The following is a 23700-nucleotide window of genomic DNA, read 5'->3' as shown; positions in this document are numbered from 1 at the left end:
GTAAGTATTGTATGTTATGTTTATTGTCTAATAAATAAATATAACAAATTTGTAATTATGCTGACTTTTGGAGAAAAAACGTCACTCTTCGTGTGATAGTAACTATTTATAAATTATATAGATATTAATGTTCTGCCTCATATCTTTGAAAATGTGGTAATTCTAAATTTCCAGTGAAAGAACGCACTATAAATGCGTATGTTCACTAGTCTAGATCATCACGTAATGTATGCGTGCACTGTTTTGTTTGGACGGATGATGGATACTCTGAAGGGGCCAATCTTTTTTGTTGACTCCATCCTGCATCCTTTTTTTTCACTTCTTAAACTATTGTGAATTTACATTCTGCATTTAAATTAATAGTAATACCCACTGCAAACCACCCTATAGAGTTTATACCGTGGTGACCGTGGCCACCTCTGGGGGGCGCCCCTGCGGTGTACCGACGGAGGATCAGCCGCGTGCCAAAAAGCGCAAACCTAACTTGTCGGTTTGCCCCCGTTGGTCAGAACCTTTTGAACCGGGGAATTTGTTCACGTCATTTTTAGTTTGGGGAGCCTCCCAAAATACTTTCATTTCCAGCATCAGAGCGTTTTTACTTCAATCCATTTGTATCGTCTTTCACCAAAAACTGAAAATGAAGCACGTCTTTATTTTTCTCTTTTTGCTGCTGTGTGTTCGTGGGCACGGTAAGACGAATTTGTCTAATATCACCTTTATTAACTTTATTCTGAAATTCAATTGTATTTTGCTCGACTATTGTAATACATTCAATTGTTAAAATTTTTCTTAAACATTTGTGTGTGTGTGTGTGTGTGTACAATTATTTCAAAAACACATTTTTTTAAATAAAAACAGCATTTTTGTCACTGGTGTAACGTTCATCAATATTAAAAGATTTTATGAAATATTTTTTCTCGATTTTTTTTTGTTATAGAAAAATAATGCAAATACAAGAAATGCTTCATATTAAATCGTGAGTTAAATGAGAACATTTCTGAAATATGAAAAAAAAAAACGTTTGAAATGCCATCAGTGTGGTTTTTATTTCAAAATCAAATGCGGTAACACCAAGGGACCACTGTTTATTTTATTATGCCATTTATATAATATATTTTATAGTTATGTATACTTTATTGTATTTTAAATGGGAGAAAAACCGCTGTTTTTGCCCGCAAAATAAAGCACTTTCGCTTTGTACATGGCTTTGGGGATGAGCACTTTTGTGGTGCTTGGAATACTTTATAACTAATTAAAAACAAATATTGCCACATTTATGGCGCAAGAAGGTTTAATTGTTCAAATAACACATTGTTTTAATGTAAAATATTACAAAATTGTGTTTTTCAATTGTAATATTTCAATAAAGGCTAGGGACAGAAAAATGGACGATCATGGCTATTTGAAGCATACGGACTTAATAATATCCCCAGAAGACAAACGATGTGCTGAAAAATATCAAATCGTACAGCCTTGCACGTTAAAAACGATTTGTGACATAAACTATATAATGTAATTTAATGAAAAACTAGCCTATGTGGGTGTGGTTCTGTGGCACGGCATGATTTGAGTCTTATGTTGTTGAGGTTATTTAATAATCATCCAACTATTCTAATGACCCACTTTTAAAGCCTCACATGCCCTATATATATATAAAAAACAATTAAAAATAAAATAACAACAGAGCAAAAGTTGATTGTAACACCATATTTTAGGCTACACTCATGTTTGCTCTGCCTAATGTTAGCTATTTATTGTTAGCTATATTTTTTTTAATGTGAACATACATGAACATTTTAAGTTTAACATTAAAATGTTGTTACTTTTTCCGTAATAATCCAGTAAATGGATGGATGAAAAATTCAGCTGCGGGCTCCACCTTCTGGCGTGACGCGGGAATTCATTCGAGACGACTTATGTGTAATTTCTATCCCGCCATTAATTAAAACCAGAGTGAGAGGGGGGTATTCTCTAGCCGTTGAGTTGTTATTGCTCTAGCCATTGTTATTGCTTTGGATTATGGAAACTAATGAGTGCACTCTCTCTCTGACAGATGGTTCGTGTAGCCAAGTGAGTAAAACTGTAATTCATCGACTGCACGCTTGAGGCTGGCTACAAAAGGGAGTCAATCCTATAGACTCCCCATGTTAAAATCAGGGGGGCAGGTTGCCGCCATAGACAGTAAAAGAAATGGACACAGCAACCCCATTGGAACTCAATTGAGACAAATGAAGCCCAGTTTTAGCGTTTTTTTTAGCACTTCCGTTTCTGACGCGCAGACTCAAACGAAGCTTGACGACGTCAGCAACCTGTCTGACGGATGTAAATCTTCTAGTAGCTGTGCGTGCAAACTGCCATCGTTAATCTTGCAGAGACGGCGAGCTTGAGCGGGGAGTTCTTTGTCGTGAGTGAGCAGGAGTAAGTATTCTGATTAATTATTTTGTATAGTATTTTAAAATGTAACGCCAGTACGCCATATTAAGTTAATTGCCTGCAAGCTTCTCCTGTCTGTACGGTAATGCGACAGAGAGTCAAGTGGTTATGAAGCAATCGTTAGCCTATTTTTACAAAAACTGTTTATACGGGGCCATAATGTAACATAGAAGGTAATGGAGCCCTTTATACATTGCCGTGTATCTTTAGAAATAAATAATGGACAAACGGAGTGTTTAAACACCTCAGAGGTAAAGTTATTCGCTGTCAAAGTGACGCCAAAATGAATGGGAGTCAATGGGAATGCTAAGTTCTGCTACAAGATGGCGGCACCCAGCCGACTTCAACTTCCGGTCGACTTCCTTGCTGCCTGGGTGCCGCCATTGGCTAGCGCACCCCCACCTGCTGTTAGCATTCCGTTGACTCACATTCATTAGAAGACTTACAGTTTGCTCACGTGACAAATACGTCATCAAGCTCAGTTTGAGCCTGCGCAGTCCGCTCGACCCCTAGCAAGTGTGTGCTTCTAATTGACTTCACTTGTCTCCGTTGATTCCAATGGGGTCGCTGTGTCCATTTCTTTTACTGTCTATGGTTAAAATGCCCAACTTTACAGTAGAAAAAAAATGTTTACAGCCAGGTTAAAAAAAATATTTTGGTCTATATAGTTAATTTTGCCCTTCATGACCACTGTGAGGGGAGTGTTTATTTTTTTTATAACTTTTTTAAAATTATATTAAGCCTTAAAGTTCTGCATAATTAAGGGCGTGGCCACTTGACTGACAGGTGGAATGCCGCTGCTGACACTGCTGTTGAGCTAGGTGGGCATTTTCGAATGTCCGGGAGAGTCGCATGATGACACGCTGCCAAGATGGCGACGGCCCGCTCCGCCCACTATGAGCTTCAAAAACGCTCTTCAGAAGTCTACGGGTGACATCATGGACACTATGTCCATGTTTTAATACAGTCTATGGTTTTTATGTTATCCACATCTTAAAGGTAGTCCACATCTCTAGAGGTAGCAGGAAGGAAACCCCATTGTTTGCTAGACATTGATGTACAATTCTTATTGGATAAACCCCTACACCACCCCTTGCAATGCAACTTTGTATGGAACTTAGAAGAAGTATGTGAACAGACAAATTGGCTCCATGTTCATAATTATTTCCATTGGCCCATTCAAGGACTGAGAATAGTCGGATGGCATCGAAAGATAAGGAGCCCACATAGTGGACGATTTCCGACACACCCTTGGTTCAAAAGTTTCCACATGGGCTACACTCAAGAAAAAAAGGCTTTACTTTTCTTTTCTCTCTGTGTGTATGTAGAATGATGTGTATTTACTAGATGCCATATCAACACAATATGGAGAAAAAAAATGTGCCTTTGGATCTTTGGAAGAAATCACTGTGCATTTAACCATAGCAAAAGTAAATTTCTTGCTTAAGTTAATTTTTCCTAAAAAAATTAATCTCCAATTTGTTATTTGGCAATTTACACAGTGTATTAATCAAACAAGACCAAATATTTGTACTAAACGTATGAAATTGAGGTGGTGAAAAAAATTATGAAATTTATTTCTTTCTATTTTCGGTGTTGATACAGAAATAGTGCCAGTGTCTGTGACAGAGGGAAATTCAGTCACTCTGAACTCTCATTAAAACAATCCAACAAGAAGAGATCAGATGGTATTTTAATGATATTCTCATCGCTGAAATCAATTGAGATCTCAGTAAGATCTGTACAGATGATCAGTGTGACGGGAGATTCAGAGACAGACTGAAGCTGGATCATCAGACTGGATCTCTGACCATCATAAACATCACAAAAACAGACTCTGGACTTTATAAACTACAGATCAGCAGCAGCAGCAGTCATTTTCAGCTCTTTAATGTTTATGTCTATTTTGAGTCAGTTATGTTACTTATCTGATCCAGTTCTCTCATGCCGTGTAGTTTGTTTGTTGTTTTTAGCAAAAAGATCCTACAGCAGCTTTTTGTGATCCACTATGTGAAATGAGATCTGTCTGTCTTACACTAATGTCACTACTCTCAACCCTTATGATCTGTAGTAAAATAACATTTTACCAGCATTTTCCTATTTTATAATTTTGTTTGGCTTATAGTTATGTTAATTTCTTCAGGATATGTTGATGCGGTGAGTGTGTCAGTGATGGAAGGAGATTCAGTCACTCTATACACTGATGTTGAAACAATCCAACAAGAAGAGATCAGATGGTATTTTAATGACATTCGCATCGCTCAAATCAGTGGAGATCCCGATAAGACCTGTACAGATGTTCAGTGTAATGAAGGTACTGAGAGATTCAGAGACAGACTGAAGCTGGATCATCAGACTGGATCTCTGACCATCACAAACATCACAAACACAGACTCTGGAGAATATAAACTACAGATCAACCGCAGCAGCGACAGTCTTCTTCAGCTCTTCAATGTTTCTGTCTATTGTGAGTCATTATGTTCCTTATACAATCACTTTAATATTCACAGTTCTCTCATGTCGTGTAGTTTGTTTGTTGTTTTCAGCTAAAAGATCCTCCAGCAGCTGTTGGTTTGTGTTTCAGATGCTCCTGAACGACAGAAAATGAAGACAGTGAAGGAGGGAGATTCTGTCACTTTAGATCCTGGTGTAGTAAAAAAAACTAATTATTTGATGAAATGGGTCTTTAATGACGTTCGCATCGCTGAAATCAGTGGTGATTTCAGTTTTATCTGTACAGATGTTCAGTGTTTATATGCAGATGTCAGATTCAAAGGCAGACTGAAACTGAATCATATGTCTGGATCTCTGACCATCACAAACACCAGAACCACCGACTCTGGACTTTATTATCTGCTGATAATCAGCAGCAGATTTAGCATCAAAAAGAGCTTTATTGTTAATGTCACTGGTGAGTGTTATTTAGTGACGATACAAAATATATTAATCTTTGATCTCGTAGGTGTCTGATTAGCTATGTGTAGTCTCTTTATGATCTATAAGAAAGGACATTTTCAAAGCATTTTCCTATTTTATAATTTTGTTTTGCTCATAGTTATGTTCATTTCTTCAGGTTATGTTGATGCGGTGAGTGTGTCAGTGATGGAAGGAGATTCAGTCACTCTATACACTGATGTTGAAACAATCAAACAAGAAGAGATCAGATGGTATTTTAATGACATTCGCATTGCTCAAATCACAGAAGATCTCAGTTTTATCTGTACGGATGTTCAGTGTAAATATAGTGATGAGAGATTCAGAGACAGACTGAAGCTGGATCATCAGACTGGATCTCTGACCATCAGGAACATCACAAACACAGACTCTGGACTTTATCATAAACAAGTTATCAGCATCAGCAACATCAATGACGGCATCTTCAGTGTTGCTGTCTATGGTGAGCCATTGCTTAATATACTGTAGCGAGTCTTGTATTTTTAAATCCAATCATTGTTCGATGATTGTTGAGTGATTCAAAATTCCAAAGAAGTTGATAAAAGTTGGTTTTTGTTACAGATGTTCCTGCTGCTGAACGAGATGAAATTAAGAGAAAGTCAATAAAGGAGGGAGAATCTGTCACTTTAGATCCTGGTGAAACTAAAAGCCCAAATGATGTGATGACGTGGTACTTTAATGACATTCTCATCGCTGAAATCCCTGGAGATCAGAGTAAGATCTGTACAGATGATCAGTGTGATGAGAGATTCAGAGACAGACTGAAGCTGGATCATCAGACTGGATCTCTGACCATCACAAACATCACAAACACAGACTCTGGAATTTATCATTTACAGATCAACAGCAGCAGAATCAGCATCATAAAGAGCTTCAGTGTCACTGTCCCTAGTGAGTATCATTTGGCCATTTATTTCCTTTCCCACTGAGCAGTTTTAGAAAACAGTTTAAAATGTTTTAATCAAGATAGTAAATGCTTTCACTGTAGTCTGTTTGACAAAGTTGACTTGGACCCTCCACTCTTGAAATAGTTTAAACTAAACCCTGTGAAAACACATTCTTGGGTTGTCTTGATTCACGTTTCGCACTGCTCTTAATTTGCCTTGGCTTAATGACCTTATTTGCATATTTGCAGTGTCAATGATTGGAAGAATGTGACATGGCCTATGATTGCAAACGACTTTTCAAGTTCTTTTCCAGACTTTAAAAATAAGTACAAAAGGTCTCTTATTCCTCTCAATAGACATGTTTTCTGTCACCATTTAACATTTTCCCCCTCAAATGCTGAAATGACAATTATTCGGTGCTGAGCTTACTGTGCTCTGACGCTGTTTTAGCTTCTGATGACCAAATAGAAAAAGAGAAAACATCAGACAAAATTGGTGTCTAAACCGGAAGCAATCGACACAACGCTACTAAAGACAATAGAACTAATCTCAATCAATGATTCTGTAAACAATGTATTTTTGCATTGCGCAGTGCAGCTCGATGTTAAATATCAGATAGTAAACTGATGTAACATTCTATTTCTGATGTATTGATGTGGTTGTAATGATGCAAGCACTCGCACAACTTCTGACATGAATGCTGCGTTAAAATCCTCCTTGGGCATTCGCACTTACTAGTTGACAAATTGTAATTGTGACATTGTGTTCAAGTCACTTTGGTCGGAACAAGAGGGCGGAGTACCTTCTTTTAATAACTCAAAAGAAGATACAACAGGGTTTATTAACTTATATTGCTTATAGAAAATTAACAGCAAAGAATTTGCATCAGGTGAGTTCTGCATTTTTTTAAAATATTTGGTAAATCTAAAGATTCCCTGTCAAGGGAACTTCGAACTGCGTCCTCTGAAGGGACACTATGGGGAACACCTCGTCGTGACCCGTGTCTGAAGCATACTTTGAAAAACGCCAATGTGTTGGCCGGTGACAGCCTCTGACGTCGCTACCGGCGCGACTATAAATACGCGCCCGTAGGACCCGTCACTTATCTTCTTTGTCTTCATTGACTGTTTTGTTTGAAGCATGCATCTGAGAAACGACCAGAATGGTAAGAGCGATCTATTATCGTTATCATGGAATCCACTAGCAAGGCGTTTAAGCACAGTCTTTGCGTCTCTTGTTTGGGCGAAGAGCACGCGCGCAATGTCCTTGAGGGGGCAATCTGTGCGCACTGCGAGCGTTTTTCTGTGGAAAAGCTCCGCTCTCGTTTGTCATCTGGATCTCGCGGCTCAGGACCCGCCGTTGCCGAGGCACGGAGGAGAATGAGCTCGTGGGGATCACAGGTGGATCTCGCTGAGGAGTTTAGAGAGGGACTTTTCCTCTCACACTCTCCGGCGGCAAACGAGAGCGAACTTCGAGAGGAAGATGCGTTGTCATTAACCCTTTCTGACACTGAAGTTAGTGCTCTGCTGGGTTCTACCCAGAAAGAGCAGGAGATATTTGAGAGTGGTCAAGAAGCTGAGGCTGAGCCGCTCATTTCTCCTGCTCTGCGTATGGAGAGCTGTTAGAGGTTATGGATCGTGCCGCGGCAAAATAATAAAAAAATAAATAAAATAAAATAAAATAAAAATAAAAATAAATAAATAAAGTTGCCATCGAAGTGTGCCAGAAAGGTAACATCGCGAGGTAGCCTCGATGAGTGTTATTTTTCTGACCATAGCCCGCCAGCCCAGGTGAGCCTCCCATTCTTGCCTGACTTACATGCAGAAGTTGAAAAGGAATGGAAGAGGCCGTTTTTCTCTCGCATCCATCGGTTTCAGCATACGAGTTATGCTGATATCGATGGCATGCACGAGGACGGCTATGAGAGGATGCCCCCTGTAGAAGAGATGCTGGCTTGCTATCTCTCAGGGGGGGAACATCCTCTCTAAAATCTCCCTCTTTGCCATCTAAGCCCTTCCAGGATACATCCCGCTTAAATGGTAAATCATACGCAGCAGCAGAGCCCGAACAACAAAGGGGTCCTGGCCCATCTTGATCTGAGGATCGAAGATGGGCGCAGAAGGCTAGTGTCGCGGCTCACGCTCCTCCCCCACCTGAGGGCAGGGGCAAGAGGAATCGCGGGTCACGAAGAGGTAAGCAGGGTCTGAGGGATGTGATTCAGACGGGGCAGTGTTCTCGTCCGGATCAGAGCGATACCTAGGAGTTCGTCCCTTCCTTTTGGATGTTTTTAAATTCTGTTTCATTTCTCCCCTGCCTAATTCCCCTGTAGCCACCAGCGCTCCACCTGATCATGGTTAGGTGGAAAGTTTCTCACATAACAGTCTCCTGTCCTGGACCTGTTATGTTTTTGGTTGGTCCTATTTTCATAGTGACCACCTTACTGACGGTCCGGACCAAAAGGGGGCGCCCCGTAAAGCGGGACTCCAGTACAGGAGGGTGGGTGAGTATGTAACCCTTTCTGCTTATGGGTGTTATGTTGCTGGTGGTTATGTCTTCTAACAGACTCTGTGAGTTTCCTTTACAGTGCTCAGTTCCAGCCTTGTGCTCTGGCCACGATCACACGCTTTCGGCAGGCGGCTGTGCCGCGTGGGTCCGCCCCCCCAGGGCGCGACACCCACCGCGGAGCGAGTTCCACGTGCGGGAAGCAAGCGCTCTGCGGTTGCTCGTCCCACACCCCTCCCGAGGAGCCTGGCTGATCGTCAGAACTGGCACAGCACTGCAGGGAATTTCATGGATATCCGGCCAGGTCACCCTGAGGGGCCGCCTGGCCGCTTGGCGCATCCGGGGAGGTGGTAGTTACGGAGTCCTTCTGTATGTACTGCCTCAGGTGATGCTGCCCTCGCTTGAGGTTTGGAGCTCGCCTCTCCCGTGCGATCCAGCACCTCTGCGATGCTTAGGAGCCTTTCTGTACACACGCTAAGCCTGTGTACTGTCTCAAAACCACATGGTGGTCAGTGTGCACGTGAACACTTTGCGCACTGTCTCAAATCCTCGTAAGTGGTAAGTGTGCATGCAAGGCACTGCGCACTTTCTAAAATCATGTATGGTAAGGGTTACACGCTCCGCTTCGTTCCCTTTCTTAAGATGATTTGCCCCGAGGTTTCTTGGGCTTCATTCAACCAGTGTGTATTTGTTATACACCCCAAGCATCACTTCCATCAACATGAGGGGCTGTGTGGACTCACGCATATTGTGAGTTTTATTTTACTCCAGTACAGGAGGGTGGGTGAGTATGTAACCCTTTCTGCTTATGGGTGTTATGTTGCTGGTGGTTATGTCTTCTAACAGACTCTGTGAGTTTCCTTTACAGTGCTCAGTTCCAGCCTTGTGCTCTGGCCACGATCACACGAGATTTAGCTCCCACATACTGTGCGTTTCTACTAAATAGCATATTGTGGTTTTCAGATAGTAGGCTTCACCAGGTCTCTCTGAAGGCGAGCTCCCACATACTGTGGTTGTCAGGTAGTAGGCCTCACCAGGCCTCCCTGGAGATTTAGCTCCCACATGCTGTGCGTTTCCACTAAAAAACAAGCTCCCACGGTTTGTGGTTGTCAGGTAGTAGGCCTCACCAGTCCTCCCTGGAGTCGAGTTCCATATTACCTTCCACTGAGGTGGTTATCTGGTAACAGGTAGTAGGCCTCTCTAGGCCTCTCTGTAGGTGAACTCCCACATATTGTGGTTATCACATAGTAGGCTTCACAGGTCTCTCTGAAGGTGAGCTCCCACATACAGTGGTTGTCAGGTAACTTTTCTGTACACACGCTAAGCCTGTGTACTCTCTCAAAACCACATGGTGGTCAGTGTGCACGTGAACACTTTGCGCACTGTCTCGAATCTACGTAAGTGGTAAGTGTGCACGCAAGGCTCTGCGCACTTTCTAAAATCCTGTACGGTAAGGGTTACGCGCTCCGCTTTGTTCCCTTTCTCAAGATGATTAGCCCCGGGGTTCCTTGGGCTTCATCCAACCAGTGTGTATTTTTTATACACCTCAAGCACCGCCCCTCAACATGGGGGGCTGTGTGGGCAATTCTCGCGGTAGTTTAGCAGTGCTCCCCTTTTCTAAAAGGGTCGCCTATGAGCATGCTGCTCAGAGCTCGGAGTCCTCCTCTCATGGGAGACTGAATTCTCGTTTTTTTCATCAGAGCGCACCAGTACTACATACTGTTTTGAGACGCACTGTGAGAGCAGACATCCTGCTGAGTCAGGGGCTGAGGCTCGGGGATTGGCGCCTTCGCACCAAGGTGTTGAAGTAGAGTTAGAGAGGTTGGCCAGACCTGGGTGGATCGGTTTTGCGGCTCAAGAGAGCGTCGCACTATCCCCTCTGGCTTCCTCTGACTCATCCAGCTCCATTGGGGCTGGACGCCATGGTACATGCGTGGCCGAGGCTTCATCTGTACGTTCCGTCCTCCAATTGCTCTGCTCCCGGGCCATTCCATCTACGAGCTGCTCTATCAGAGTGCCACGAGAGCCCCTCCTTTGTGACATGCAAGACTTGGTAATAAACAGTGCTAAGTTCTTAGCCATATCCCTTTAAAGGAATCTTTCGTGATTCCAAGCCTTCAGCTCTACCCCGGGCCGAGGCCCTTCAGGTAAGTTGGGTATGTAGCTTAGGCCTTTGGCCATAAGGGATAATGCCATGGACAGCCGTCGAACCGTCCCAGTGGTGACTCCCGGTGAAATGGTAGAGTTGGTACTTAGTGTTTGCCATGATTCTGGCCTGCACTCCCCTCAGCATGGCGGCGTGGGTATACTGTTCCCCATAGTGTCCCTTCAGAGGACGCAGTTCGAAGTTCCCTTGACAGGGAACGTCTCAGGTTACGAATGTAACCATGGTTCCCTGAGAGGGAACGAGACACTGCGTCCTCTAGCTCCCTGCCATGCTTCGGATGCAAGCTTCACGAAGAAGATAAGTGACGGGTCCTACGGGCACGTATTTATAGTTGCGCCGGTAGCGACGTCAGAGGCTGTCGCCGGCCAACACATTGGCGTTTTTCAAAGTATGCTTCAGACACGGGTCACAACGAGGTGTTCCCCATAGTGTCCCTTCAGAGGACGCAGTGTCTCGTTCCCTCTCAGGGAACCATGGTTACATTCGTAACCTGAGACGTTTTTCACCTGTAGGTTCAAAAATGATTTAATAATTTGATTAATGATTTAATAAGTTAATTAACTAGCTGCATAACAAGAATGTAACCAATTTTTTTTAAACAACTAAAATATTGATTTCAACACAAATTTACCATCAACAACAGATGCTGCATCCATCGATTCTGCCATGTTTCTCATTGACATGCTCCCTACTCAGAAAGTTTCCCACTCGTATTTACGACTTTGTGGTGGCATTCATGTGCATTTAACTCGTAAATACGATGTATCTGGCATGACTTGAACACACCAGAAGGTCGGTTGGATTTTCATGCATTTGACATGACAATGGTTTGGTGAAGACACAGTGTTAAAATTGATTACTGACTCAGTAATAATAAATAATTACTATAATAATTACTGTCTGTCGGTTTCAGATTCAGGTCTGTCTTCAGCCGCTGTAGCAGGAATAGTAGTCCTATGTGTTGGTGTAGCTGCAGTTGTTGCTGCTGGTGTGATTTACTATCGCAAACGTCAAGCAGGACAACATAGTGAGTATGACATACAGATGGTTTTAACATGATTAAAAATGTGAAAATATTTGATTTACCAAAGTAATTTATGAGTTTAATTGACTTTTTGTTGTTTACAGACAATGTTACAGACATGGTGATGCAGTTCAGTAGTCAGGTAAGATACTACACTGTAAAACTCGACAAGATAGATAAACCGTATGAGGAAAATGAACCCAAATGAAAGTTTGTCATTAATCATTTACCCCCATGTCGTTCCAAACCTTTAAAACCTAGAACACTTTTTGTAAGCAAAGAAAACGTTCCCGGTTACTTGACTGTAACCTTGTTCCCTGAGAAAGAGGAAGGAGATGCTGCACTGCTCAGCGCATTGGGAAATGTCTTATTCATGACCAGCTGTGAATAATGTTTGTAACACGTCGATAGAATTGACCCGGTGGTAATATAGCGTTGGTTGATGTCATCATCGGGGCACGCGCCCGCAACACGGGGCTATAAATAGATATGCCACAGGTGCATCAACAGGAATTTTTGTCTGAAGAGCAGTCCTGGGACATATTCAGTACGGCAATGCAGCACAGCATCTCGTTCCACTTTCTTAGGGAACAAGGTTAGAGTTAAGTAACCGGGAACATTCCCTTTTGAAAGCTTCAGTCGATGCTGCACTGCTCAGCGCATTGGGAACGAGAATACCCATGCCACCGTGCTTGAAAAATGTCTGGACCCCTAAGGTTGTGCAGGTGTACTATCAAACCACAAGAAAGCCTCAGACATTAGCTTGTGATGTTGACTCAAGGACATGATAGCCCAGAGTAGCATGGACATCCAAACTATAAAATCTTATGAATGTGTGCGGCCAGGACCAACCTGCCGCATCACAAAGAGTCAGAAGTCTTATCATACGCTGATTCTAACGTTTCAAAGGGGGTTTCAACCAGACCCTCGAGATGTCTGGTGGAGGAAGCCCTAGAACTGAGAATTGTATTAATAACATCCGGCGAAAGCCCTGTGTTCTTCAGGGACCAAACATGAAGATTCCACAGGTGGGGCCTGGGATGGAATATCTTGCCCAATGCCTGAGACAGACGGTCCCTCCTCTCTGGAATCGCCCAAGAGGAGCCATCGAGGAGAGATATTATCCCTGAGAACCATACTCTGTTCGGCCAACGTGGTGCTATCAGCAAGAGGCAAGATCCACCTCTACTTCGTAATTTTTTTTCCAATTCTGTTTCACCCATACTACGACATGACAGCCCCTCAAATGATGGAGGAACTATTTCACAGCAAGGAATACGGCCATCAGCTCGAGGCAATTGATGTGGCAATTGATGTGCCAATTGAGCTGATGACCCCCCCCCCCCCATTCCCCTTGAGCTGGGTGATCATCCAAGACCGCTCCCCAGCCCATCAGGGAGGCATCTGCTCGAAGACCCAAGATTGAGCGCACTCCCCCACCCTTTTTGGGAACCAGGAAGTATCTGCTATAATAGCCTGACTCTTTCCTTGGATGAGGAACATGTTCTATGGCCTCTTTGCCCAGAAGAGTCTGTAGCTCTAGACAGTACCTGGATCAGCTCCGGTTTCACGGAAGTGGAGACCACGCCGTTGAAACGTGGAGGTTGACGAATAAATTGGATCCTGTATTACATACGTACTGTGCTCAATACCCCCGCAGAAATGCCCGCCAGATGTTCCACACTGCCAGACTCTCTGAGAGTTTTGTGAGGGTAACGGGGCGGGACGGGGTGGGGCGAAAAGCTCTCCAGTGCACACCATCCCGTGAGGGACTACCCCCACCAGCAAGGGCGCCAGAGAGTCAGGACTTCCTCCTCTTATCAAGGACAGTCCTGATGTCTGGCCTGGGAGGTTGCTGAGCATGGCGAACCTGTCCCCAGTCCCTAAAAGGGGGAGCATGGTTCACCACGCTCTGCTTCTTAACCTCCCTGCCTTTTGAAGGACCGCAGTGAGGCTGGGTGGCTGATGGCCCCTCCCTTTGAGTGCAGAGAGGAAGGAACTGAACGAACATTTCTTCATGTTTCTTCACCTCCCTAAACCTTTTGACAACTGTATTAACCAAATTGCCAAACAGGCATGATGAAGAAATAGGAGAGTCTAAAAGAAACAAATGTTCCCTCTCTTTAATGCCTGTCAAATTAAGCCACAGATGGCTCTCCGTGCTGACTAAAGCTGACATCGATCATCAGCTCAGCGAACGCTTCCTCGTCGATTGTACCGCTCACACTCAAGTCTTTCAACAGGTCAGCCTGGTAAGCCTGTAACACAGCCATAGTTTGCAGTGCAGCACCTACACCTGCAGCTTGGTAAGCTTTACCCAATAGCAATGATGTTATTTTACAAGGCTTAGTGGGAGAGTAGGTTGTGTAAGCGAGGATGCAGACTCGGGCGAGAGATTGCTCGCAAGCGTCTCTTCAACCCGTGGCATCTCCGAATACCCCCGTAACTTTGAATCCACGACAGTTAAAAAAGTCAAAGTCGAGGGCACAAAGATGCGGGAAGTATACCGTTTGCTCCATGACTTCGATAGCTCATCATGGAGGTCCTCGAAAAAGGGGAGAGACTGATGTTGTGGTCGCTCTCTCCTACCACCCGACAGAAACCTATCCTCCAGCTTACTACGTTTGGGGGTCTCTTGTTCGCATGGCCAGTCAAAGCTGCAAACTGACCACCGCGCGAGTAACCACCTCAAGCAGTTCCTTAACCGATTTCCTCTCGCGAGAGGAATGCTCAGAGGTGGGCTGCTCATGGTCTGAAGACCCAAGAGATATATCATCCTCCTCGTGACCCGAAGAAGCACCAGAGTGCACTTCGAGATCATGAGAGAGGATGCGCGGATCCGGTGACCCCGCAAGCTAAAGGGACAAATCCGCATGAGAGCCCTCCGATGAAAGGGTGGGTGCAGTCTGAAAATAGTTCAGACATGGACGAAGCATCTTCACTGAGAGCAGTACGCAATGCTCGCATTCGCCCGTCTCTAAATGCCAGAACGGCGTGCTCTTCCCCCACAAAACAGTAAACGTGTATCCAGCTCATACATAGGACGAGAGCATGGAGGAACACAACACTTACATTTCGTTGACTCATCCTATGAAGATCTGTAGCCGACGAGAAGAATTTTCCTGACGCACACATGCACAGAATGATCTGCAGACAAAAGACCTGTTGATGCACCTGTGCCTTATCTTTTTATTAGGGATGCACCGAATCCAGAATTAAACTAAACTGTTCAGGAATCTTGAGCGGCTGGGACGATTTATACCGTATTTTTCGGTGAGCCTTTGATTCCTCTTAGAAAGGAACCTCTTCAGTGGTGAAAGACAAACCAGCAGCGATTTCCACTGCTGGCAAAAATGGCAAAAATCTACCTCTGTGCCCAGTGAACGACTTTCCAGTACTGCTGGGGACATTAATTCCCACACTCGCAACCGGCTTTCACCTGTTAATGCAGTGTGTCTTGTTTCTTATTTTTTTTTAAATTAAACTCTCATTTCATGTGAAAGATTAGAGGTTTTACGTTAATTTAATTATGATGCAGGAGATGTGTGTGATCTTCCGTAATATTTTCCGTAATATTTGGCTACTGTTCTAACCGTAGCCTATCCTACTGTTATAAACGAAAACTAAACAGCCTACTATCCATGTTTATTGAGTTAATGTTCAATTACATTCATTTCTGTTGTCACCAAACATTTTTGGTTGTTTACTTGGGTTAGCATAAGCTTGTTTTTTTTTCTTTTTTCTTTTTTACAGTTAAAATAAAATAAAATGAAAAGTACATTGCTGTGGATGTTGTTTACTTCATTAATGTGTTTTACTGTGTTAATGGAATAGGGATGCGAGTGGGATTCGGTTTCGGATTCGGCCGAATCTTAAACAGTGGATTCGGTATTTGGCCGAACCCCAAAAATCTGGATTCGGTGCATCCCTACTTTTTATAGCCCCATGTTGCAGGCGCGCGCCCCGATGATGTCATCAATTGAGGCTATATTACCACTGGGTCAATTCTATCGACGTGTTACACACATTATTCACAGCTGGTCATGAATAAGATGTTTCCCAATGTGCTGAGCAGTGCAGCATCGAGATGTTTATCAGCAGGAATAAGCTGAATGTTTTAGAGCTTGAATTTAATTTGTATAGAAGGTTCACCCAAACATTAATATTCTGTCATTAATTACTCACCCCATGTCGTTATCCAAACCCGTAAGACTGTCGTTCATCTTCAGAAGAGGAATTAAGATACTTTCAATGAATTCTGTGAGCTCTCTGACACTCCCTAGAAAGCAAGGCAACTGTTATGTTACCAGGTCTAGAAACGTTGTGAGGAACACTCCATGAGAATTAGATTTTTATGAAGCTATGAGAATATTTTTTTTGTGCAAAGAAAGCAAAAAGGTTAACTTTAATTAACAATTCTTCTCCTTCCCGTCACCCTAGACTGCCATTATAGAGTATAACAATGCATGCAAGTGTGTTCCTCTGCATGTAAACAAGGCTCAGCGCATGTGTGTTCTACATCAGCTCGCATACGCTGATTACATGCAGAGGTACTCTTGATAATGGTGGAAGGTGTGATTTGGAGAATAAGAATGGTTGACTAAAGTTGTAATTTTTGTTTCTTTTGTGTACAAAAAGAATTCTCGTAACTTTGTTCAAATTAGATTGAACCACTGATGTCACAGACAAATGTTACAATGTCCTTACTATGTTTCTGGGTCTGGGAACATTTCAGTTGTGCTGCTGTCTATGGAGGGTCAGAGAGCTCTTAGATTTCTTTAAAAATATCTTAATTTGTGATGTGAAGATGAATGAAGGGTTACGGGCTCAGAAAAACATGAGGGTAAGTAATTAATGACAGTTTCCATGACAGATGTTTTTTAAAACTCTCATCATTTTGTCAATCCATTGAAAGTCCAGCCAATCAATATTAAGTTTAAACACAAGTTCATCCATAAAGTGGTTTCGTTTAAGTCTTCTAAAGAAGACACAAACCTCATGTAACGCAGTGACAGAGACGTGAGATGAGTAGATCCATATGAAAGATTTTATTGGACATAACAGGCATGGGTCAAACACTGGAAAACAGGTATATAGGGGGCAAGACATAAGAATAATCCTAGGGCAAGTATCCAGATGGCTAAGCAAGAGGGGTAATTCAGTATCCATATATAACTTTGAAAACTAGAAACTAAGATAAGACTATGGAAATTTAGAATCAAAAACAAGACTGAGAGAACGAACTCGGAAAGGCTTATGTATAGCAGCTATCATTAGAAAAGGGATGTACACAGAACAATACTCGGCAGTATAAGAGAGGAAGTCTAATGCTTATAAAGTGTGTCTGATCTGATTGATTGTAGCTGTGTGTGTGTGTGTGTGTGTGTGTGTAATTGGTCTCTGGTGTATGGTGTGATTATTGAAATGGCGGCTGGGAAATGTAGTCCAGGGTATACTGTGTGGTGTGAGAGTCTGTGTGGTTGATGATGATCTCTGATGGTGAATTAAGGAAAGTTCATAGACTGGATTTGTGACACATTAACTGAGAAGCTTGAACCAAGGTTGTTTTATTATGTGTCTATACTAAAAACTTTTTGAAGCTTGAAAATAAAGACTGCTTCGACTTCCAATGGATAGACAAAAACGATGAAGGAATATCAAAAATATATACTTTTGTTTGAAGATGAATCAAATTCATTCAAAATGGGTTTGGAACAATATGCGGGTGAGTAAACCATGACATAATTTACATTTTTTAGTGGACTATCCATTCAAGACAACTCAAATGTTCAACTATTCAGTCATTTCTGCTGATCTCAGCTAAAAGTTTAAATGATACCAAGTGAATATAAAGATGCTTCAAATATGCTGAGAATTTCTAGAAGGACGTGCATTCTTGATAAATATGCAGTTATATTACGGGCTGTTGGCATGAATTGCACTCGTGTTGGAGCGCACTTGGAGCAAGTGAAAACCACGCTCTGACTTTTAAAATATCCTCTCGTTGCTCCAGTTAAAATCACACTGCTCTGCTCACATTACTCTGATTGTGAGTAACTGTTGCTGTCGCCTGTTGCCGGCCACTGCTTTAAGCATTTTAAATGAAATTTTATTAATAAGATTCGGGAGGAGCGCATCAGATACTTAGCCTAATCAACACAGGTGGACCATAATCAAGTAATCAATCCCATAGTATAAATATCGCTGACTTACCTCTATCCATTGACGGTTTATCAGCATCCCTCCTCCACCCTATCTCCTCACTTCGAGTTCATTTTATAAATAGACGGGGAAGGGGGGGTACTCTAGGTTCGGGCCATTCCCGAACTCGGAGCCCTTCCCCGGACAGCACGCCAAATACACATACCATACCTCAGTTAATTATATGTAAGCGTGAACTAGTGAAATGTGCAGGCTGTTTAGGAAAGATTCATACAGATTAGCAAATTCAAAATAAGAAGTCACAATAAATAATTCTTTTATTACTATTTGTCAGCTATACTTTATAGAAATATTCTAATTCTTTTGGAATTGTTCATTTTAATCAATGTTCAAGCATTTTTGTGTTTGTGCAGCTCAAACATCAATCCTGTTCATTTGTTTTAATTTCTGTGAATCTGTTTCCTTGAAGATGGAAAAAGACCCCAATGATGACTCCTGCCAATGAATCTGACTGAACCTGAGCTGCACGTAAGACATCACAGAAACTTTATTATGTTGATACTTGGATTGGGAAACCAATAGTGTCACAACACCAAGATTTCAGTCTTCAGTACTGATACCAGTGATACAAAATTCAGCTAATTAAAATTCAAACTAATTTGCTATAATTCAGTTCATTATTATAAAAAAAAATTGCCTGATTTCTTTTCTTTTTTTTTTTTAAATTGTGAAGGAGGTAAATTAAATGTTGGCTTTGGTGATCACATCACTCAAGGGCTACAAGTGGAAGAAATCAGAAAAACCATAAAGCAAGCAAAAGTGGAGAAGTGTCGCCGAACAAAGAAGAAAACTGGAACATCAGCACCATATGGACTTCAAATTGAGAACTGTAATAAAATTGATGCGGAAACAGGAAACATTGAATAAAAGAATAATGAAACTGATAAAAGAGATGTCTGACTATAACAGGATCAGTCTGGAGCTTCAATCATTAACAGATTACTTGAATCATTACAAATGATCAGCTATGAATTAAAGCTCCAGCAAAAGAGAAGATAAGAGTTTCAAATGTATGTTTTTGTTCACACCTAGTATACCTCCATAGCTATAAGTTGTTATGTGCTATACTGTGCAGAAGATGGAAAAAGGAAGGTGATGCATTTTTCAACAAGGTTGCAAAATGGAACATCTAACTAGCTGTGCAGTTTTGCTATATTAACATGGGGGTGTGGCCTGTGTGGTTAACACAGGGCAGCCCAATAGCTATGCTTGCAAGATGCTATAGATGATTTTTGTACCAGAGATGTGTGGTTGACCACACCTGCAATTATTATTATTATACTGCTGTTGGGATTGAGGAAGGTACATTAGACAATATAAGGATTTACCTAGACTAAAAACACAACAAACTAATTGATTAAAATGTGAGAAAAGTTCAAGTAGTTTTAAAAGCATAATGTTTAAAGGTTTGAAGGCCATACAGTCTATCAGAAAAAGAACAAAAACAGACAGAATCAAACAACATGTTGGTTTCTTGTTAAGAAACAGAGAAAAATATTAATTCCAATAGTACAAAGAGTACCTGAGTTTTCTTTCAGTTTGTCAAGTTTTTTAAAGGTGCTAAAGTTATCTTTAGAATTTTCGTATTAGCAACTTTACAGTTCTACAGTTCAGATAGAATTGTAAAGTTGCTAATACGAAAATTCTAAAGATAACTTTAGCACCTTTAAAAAACTTGACAAACAGGAAGATCCCCGATGAAAACGCCAGCATGCTGTTGTTCCCAAGATTCACTGTACTTTAATTAAAACAGCTGTTTTCAGCAAAAATCCTTTTATATAAAGTTAAGCTTTGTGCTTTTGTCTGTTTGTGGTGTCATAAATTTATTGTTAAAGGTTCAAATCCTGCCAAGGTTGATCCATGACATTTCACCATTGTGTCCTTGATCAAAGTCTTAATATCAGGATTTGAACCTGCAACAACTGTCACTGAAAGACACGCACGTCCTGATTTTGCCAAGTTCGATGTGTTCCTAGGTCAACATATTTTGTTGACCCTGGAACAACATTTTACTCCAAAAATATATTCTTAACCATATCCCTACACCTAAACCTAACCTTAACCATGAGTAATCCCTAAAATCAGAGGATATGATAGATGAATGACACTGATGTACAAGCACCAAACACTGATTTTAAGCGTAAACTTCACAAAATCTATAAACTGGTTCTTCAAATCTGATTGGTTAATCACAATGTTGTTCCAGGGTCAACAACGATGTTGTCCCAGGAACATGTCTCACTTGGTAAAATCAGGTTCTGCGAAAGACACAGTGGAGAGACGCAGCTATCAAATGCCAAATATGTGTTATCTTGTTATATATTTTCATAACTGTTACTGGATGCTAAATAAACTTTTTACTGGTAAATTAAGCAACTGAAGGGTGTTTAAGCACGCTTAAAGGAATATTTCACATGGAAATTAAAACTCATCTATCCACAGTTTGTTTCTTCATCAGAACAACTTTGGAGAAAATCTAGCATTAGAGCACCAGTGAATAAGAGTAAAACAGCCAGAAGGATATGAGCCAAGAATAAACACAGGAAACACATAGTAGAAACTAACAATGTTGGGAAAAGATACAGTAAATAACAATCAGGGACTGAACAAGAAAAACTACCACAAACATGTGACAGGAAACAGGAATACAGCTTAACTCTTTAACTGTCACCCCCCATTTTTTTTAAACAGGCATGAAAGAGCACTATCCAAACTTTATTTATTTTTTTTGTAATTTATGAACACTTTGGAATATAGCCTTAGATAGAGGTTGGTCTCTTTTTAAAGAAGAAAATCAGCAGATTATTGCAAAAGTAGAATAAATAAAAAAGTGATTCAAGTTTAAATGTACTGTAAATAATATGCACTTTAATTTTACATGATTTTATTTATTATAAATATTGTACATAACAGGTTTTAATCTAAAATTGGTATAAACTTAAAGCCTTATGTCTAAAAAAGTTATGCTCCAAATGTAAAGTTGATATGAAAAAAAAAAACTGAAGTTCCTTTGAGGTGTTATTTAGGGCGTTATACCACAAACATCTTTTTGAAAAAACAGCACTGTTTCTTCTTCAGTGCTCACTCGCGATACACACTCAGCCTCAATTATATCCTCGCCGTCCCTGGGACTGTGCGATTAGGGCTGTAGTACTCGAGTCCGGTCTTGGACTCGAGTCCGGACTCGAGACATTTTTCTGTCGTCTCGGACTTGTCTCGGACTCGTTGCATTTGCACTCGGACTTGGCCATTGGACTCGCCAAGTCTTTTAGTTGGTCTCGACCGAATCCGGCAAAAAAAAAAAAAAAAAAATGTATCCTTAAAAACAAAACCAAATTTGCATGATGTCGCGACTGAAAACATGTGGGAAATGCTAGGCGCGCCGCTCTCCTTATTTCCAAATGAGTCTGTGGCCTGCGCTCGCGCTCCAGTGGCGTCTGCTGTTGCTGGGCAACCATGACCCGCTCTCTGTGAAGACGCAGAAGTTTCAGCAAAGAATAAATGGATTTCCAGCACTAAACATCCCTTGCAGTAGCTCTGCTAATAGATTCATTTAAAAATGGCTATCTTTGTACAGCTATTATCATGTGTTTCTCCATCTTAGCTTTCAGTATTGTTCCGGGAAAGGATGTGCATGACCAGCGGTGGACTTGCTGCGAGCTGAAAAGTTTAGATGTTTCTAATTTAATTTCTACCTGTTAGATTGTGTTTTACGTCTACACCTAGATCGCCTAAAACGTCCCCTTTACAATAATGAAATACTAATTATTGTTGTACAGTATAGGGGTTGCAAGACTACTGATTTCTTCTAGTCGGTTTTTTAAATAAAAAAAGTTTGAGTTACTCGACTACTCGTGGTTCATGCTATTATAAATGAAAACACATTAAATAGTTTTTTTAATCAATAAACGCGTATTAATGTATAGCCTTATGCAACAATTACATATGTAAATTTTAAAAACTTTATAATTATGACATTACATATTTAAATTTTCATGTAACAGCCAGTATTTGTATCTGTAACAATCACAGAATTTTTCCTATCTGCATTCGAATACATCGTACAGTTACTTGATAAGACCGTTATGACTTTTATTCCTTTTTTTTCGTAGTTATCACTGAACAAGTTTGTCGTGTTAAACTAAAATAATTATTAATTTCTAAAATAATATGTATCATGCAAGCAAAGAGATGTCATGAGTATGACAAATGTTTAGTGATCATTTGAACACGACTGAATCAAATCAAATGCGCAAATTTTCATTACGCAGAACACTTTGAGCGAGTCTTAAAGGGGGGGTGAAATGCTATTTCATGCATACTGAGTTTTTTACACTGTTAAAGAGTTGGATTCCCATGCTAAACATGGAAAAAGTTTCAAAAATTAAGTTGTACGTTTGAAAGAGTATTTCTGTTCCAAAAATACTCCTTCCGGTTTGTCACAAGTTTCGGAAAGATTTTTTCGAGTATGGCTCTGTGTGACGTTAGATGGAGCGGAATTTCCTTATATGGGTCCTGAGGGCACGTTTGCCGGAAGAGCGCGCGCTCCCGTATAGCAGAGCAGAGAAAGGCTGTGCACAGACAATCACTGATCAGAGCGAGAGCATCGCGAAATGTCACAAAAGGAGTGTGTTTTTGGTTGCCAGGGCAAGACAACCCTGCACAGATTACCAAAGAAAAAACAGCATTAAGGGACCAGTGGATGGAGTTTATTTTTACAGAGCATCAACGGAGTTGTGCAAGTGTTTGTGTTTGTTCCCTGCATTTCTAAAATGCTTGTTTTTAAAAACAAAGCCCAGTTTGACGACGGATTTGCGTATCGTTTATTTCTTAAGGATGATGCAATCCCAACGAAAAAGGGTCACGATTGTGTGTTGGAACCACAGGCGGTGAGTAAAACTGCTTAAAATATCTCTGCCTCCTTGTTAGTGCATCCGCCTCCCATCGAAGACCCGGGTTCGAGCCCCGCTCGAACGAGTCCTTGCTGCTGCTGCTCTCGTTCAGTTTCAGCCTTCACAGCTGTCACAGCTTCCAAACGCTGTCAACGCAACTGGCGCTCGTGATTCTTTAGCTCCGCCCACACGTCACGCCTCCAGGTGCTCGTGTTTTTCCGGGAAAAATCGGTACAGACTATCTTTCTCTTATGAATATAATAAAACTAAATACTTTTTGGAGTTATGAAGGATGCAGTACTACTCTATAGGTACTCAAGATTAACATGATTTTGAGTGAAAACGAGCATTTCACCCCCCCTTTAAAATAACTTAGTTTTGTTGATATTGTGAGTGAACAAAAATAAAAGTAGACCCTTTACAGTTCCCTTTCGAAAGCTTCAGTCAATGCTGCGCTGCTCAGCGCATTGGGAAACATCTTATTTGTGACCAGCTGTGAATGTGTGTAAAACGTCAATAGTGGTAATATAGTCTCGGTTGATGACGTCATCGGGGCGCGCCCGCAACCGAGGTCTATAAATAGATCCACCACAGGTGCATCAACAGGTCTTTTGTCTC

General features: G+C 41.4%; 1 protein-coding gene across 1 annotated transcript; it reads left to right on the top strand.

The window, feature by feature from the left end:
• Nucleotides 1–496: 496 nt before the first annotated feature.
• LOC113076263 (carcinoembryonic antigen-related cell adhesion molecule 1-like) lies at nucleotides 497–19746 on the top strand. The gene is made up of 9 exons (XM_026248919.1): nucleotides 497–689; nucleotides 4577–4900; nucleotides 5018–5344; nucleotides 5507–5830; nucleotides 5950–6279; nucleotides 11858–11971; nucleotides 12073–12110; nucleotides 18600–18658; nucleotides 18864–19746. The coding sequence occupies exons 1-8, from the start codon at nucleotides 638–640 to the stop codon at nucleotides 18633–18635; spliced, it is 1545 nt and encodes a 514-aa protein (XP_026104704.1). The 5' UTR covers nucleotides 497–637; the 3' UTR covers nucleotides 18636–18658; nucleotides 18864–19746.
• The last annotated feature ends 3954 nt before the right edge of the window (nucleotides 19747–23700 follow it).

This window comes from Carassius auratus, unplaced genomic scaffold (assembly GCF_003368295.1).
Source record: "Carassius auratus strain Wakin unplaced genomic scaffold, ASM336829v1 scaf_tig00019517, whole genome shotgun sequence".
Lineage (NCBI taxonomy): Eukaryota > Metazoa > Chordata > Actinopteri > Cypriniformes > Cyprinidae > Carassius > Carassius auratus.
The sequence above is the reverse complement of the archived record's forward strand: the minus strand, read 5'-3'. Positions and strand labels throughout refer to the sequence as shown.

What these genes read in the sequence shown, in the direction of transcription:
- LOC113076263 (XM_026248919.1), top strand. Translation starts at nt 638, where the DNA reads ATGAAGCACGTCTTTATTTTTCTCTTTTTGCTGCTGTGTGTTCGTGGG. An exon ending in CTTCAGTGTCACTGTCCCTA is followed by an intron (nt 6,280 to 11,857) that starts GTGAGTATCATT and finishes TGTCGGTTTCAG; the next exon opens with ATTCAGGTCTGTCTTCAGCC. An exon ending in ACGTCAAGCAGGACAACATA is followed by an intron (nt 11,972 to 12,072) that starts GTGAGTATGACA and finishes TGTTGTTTACAG; the next exon opens with ACAATGTTACAGACATGGTG.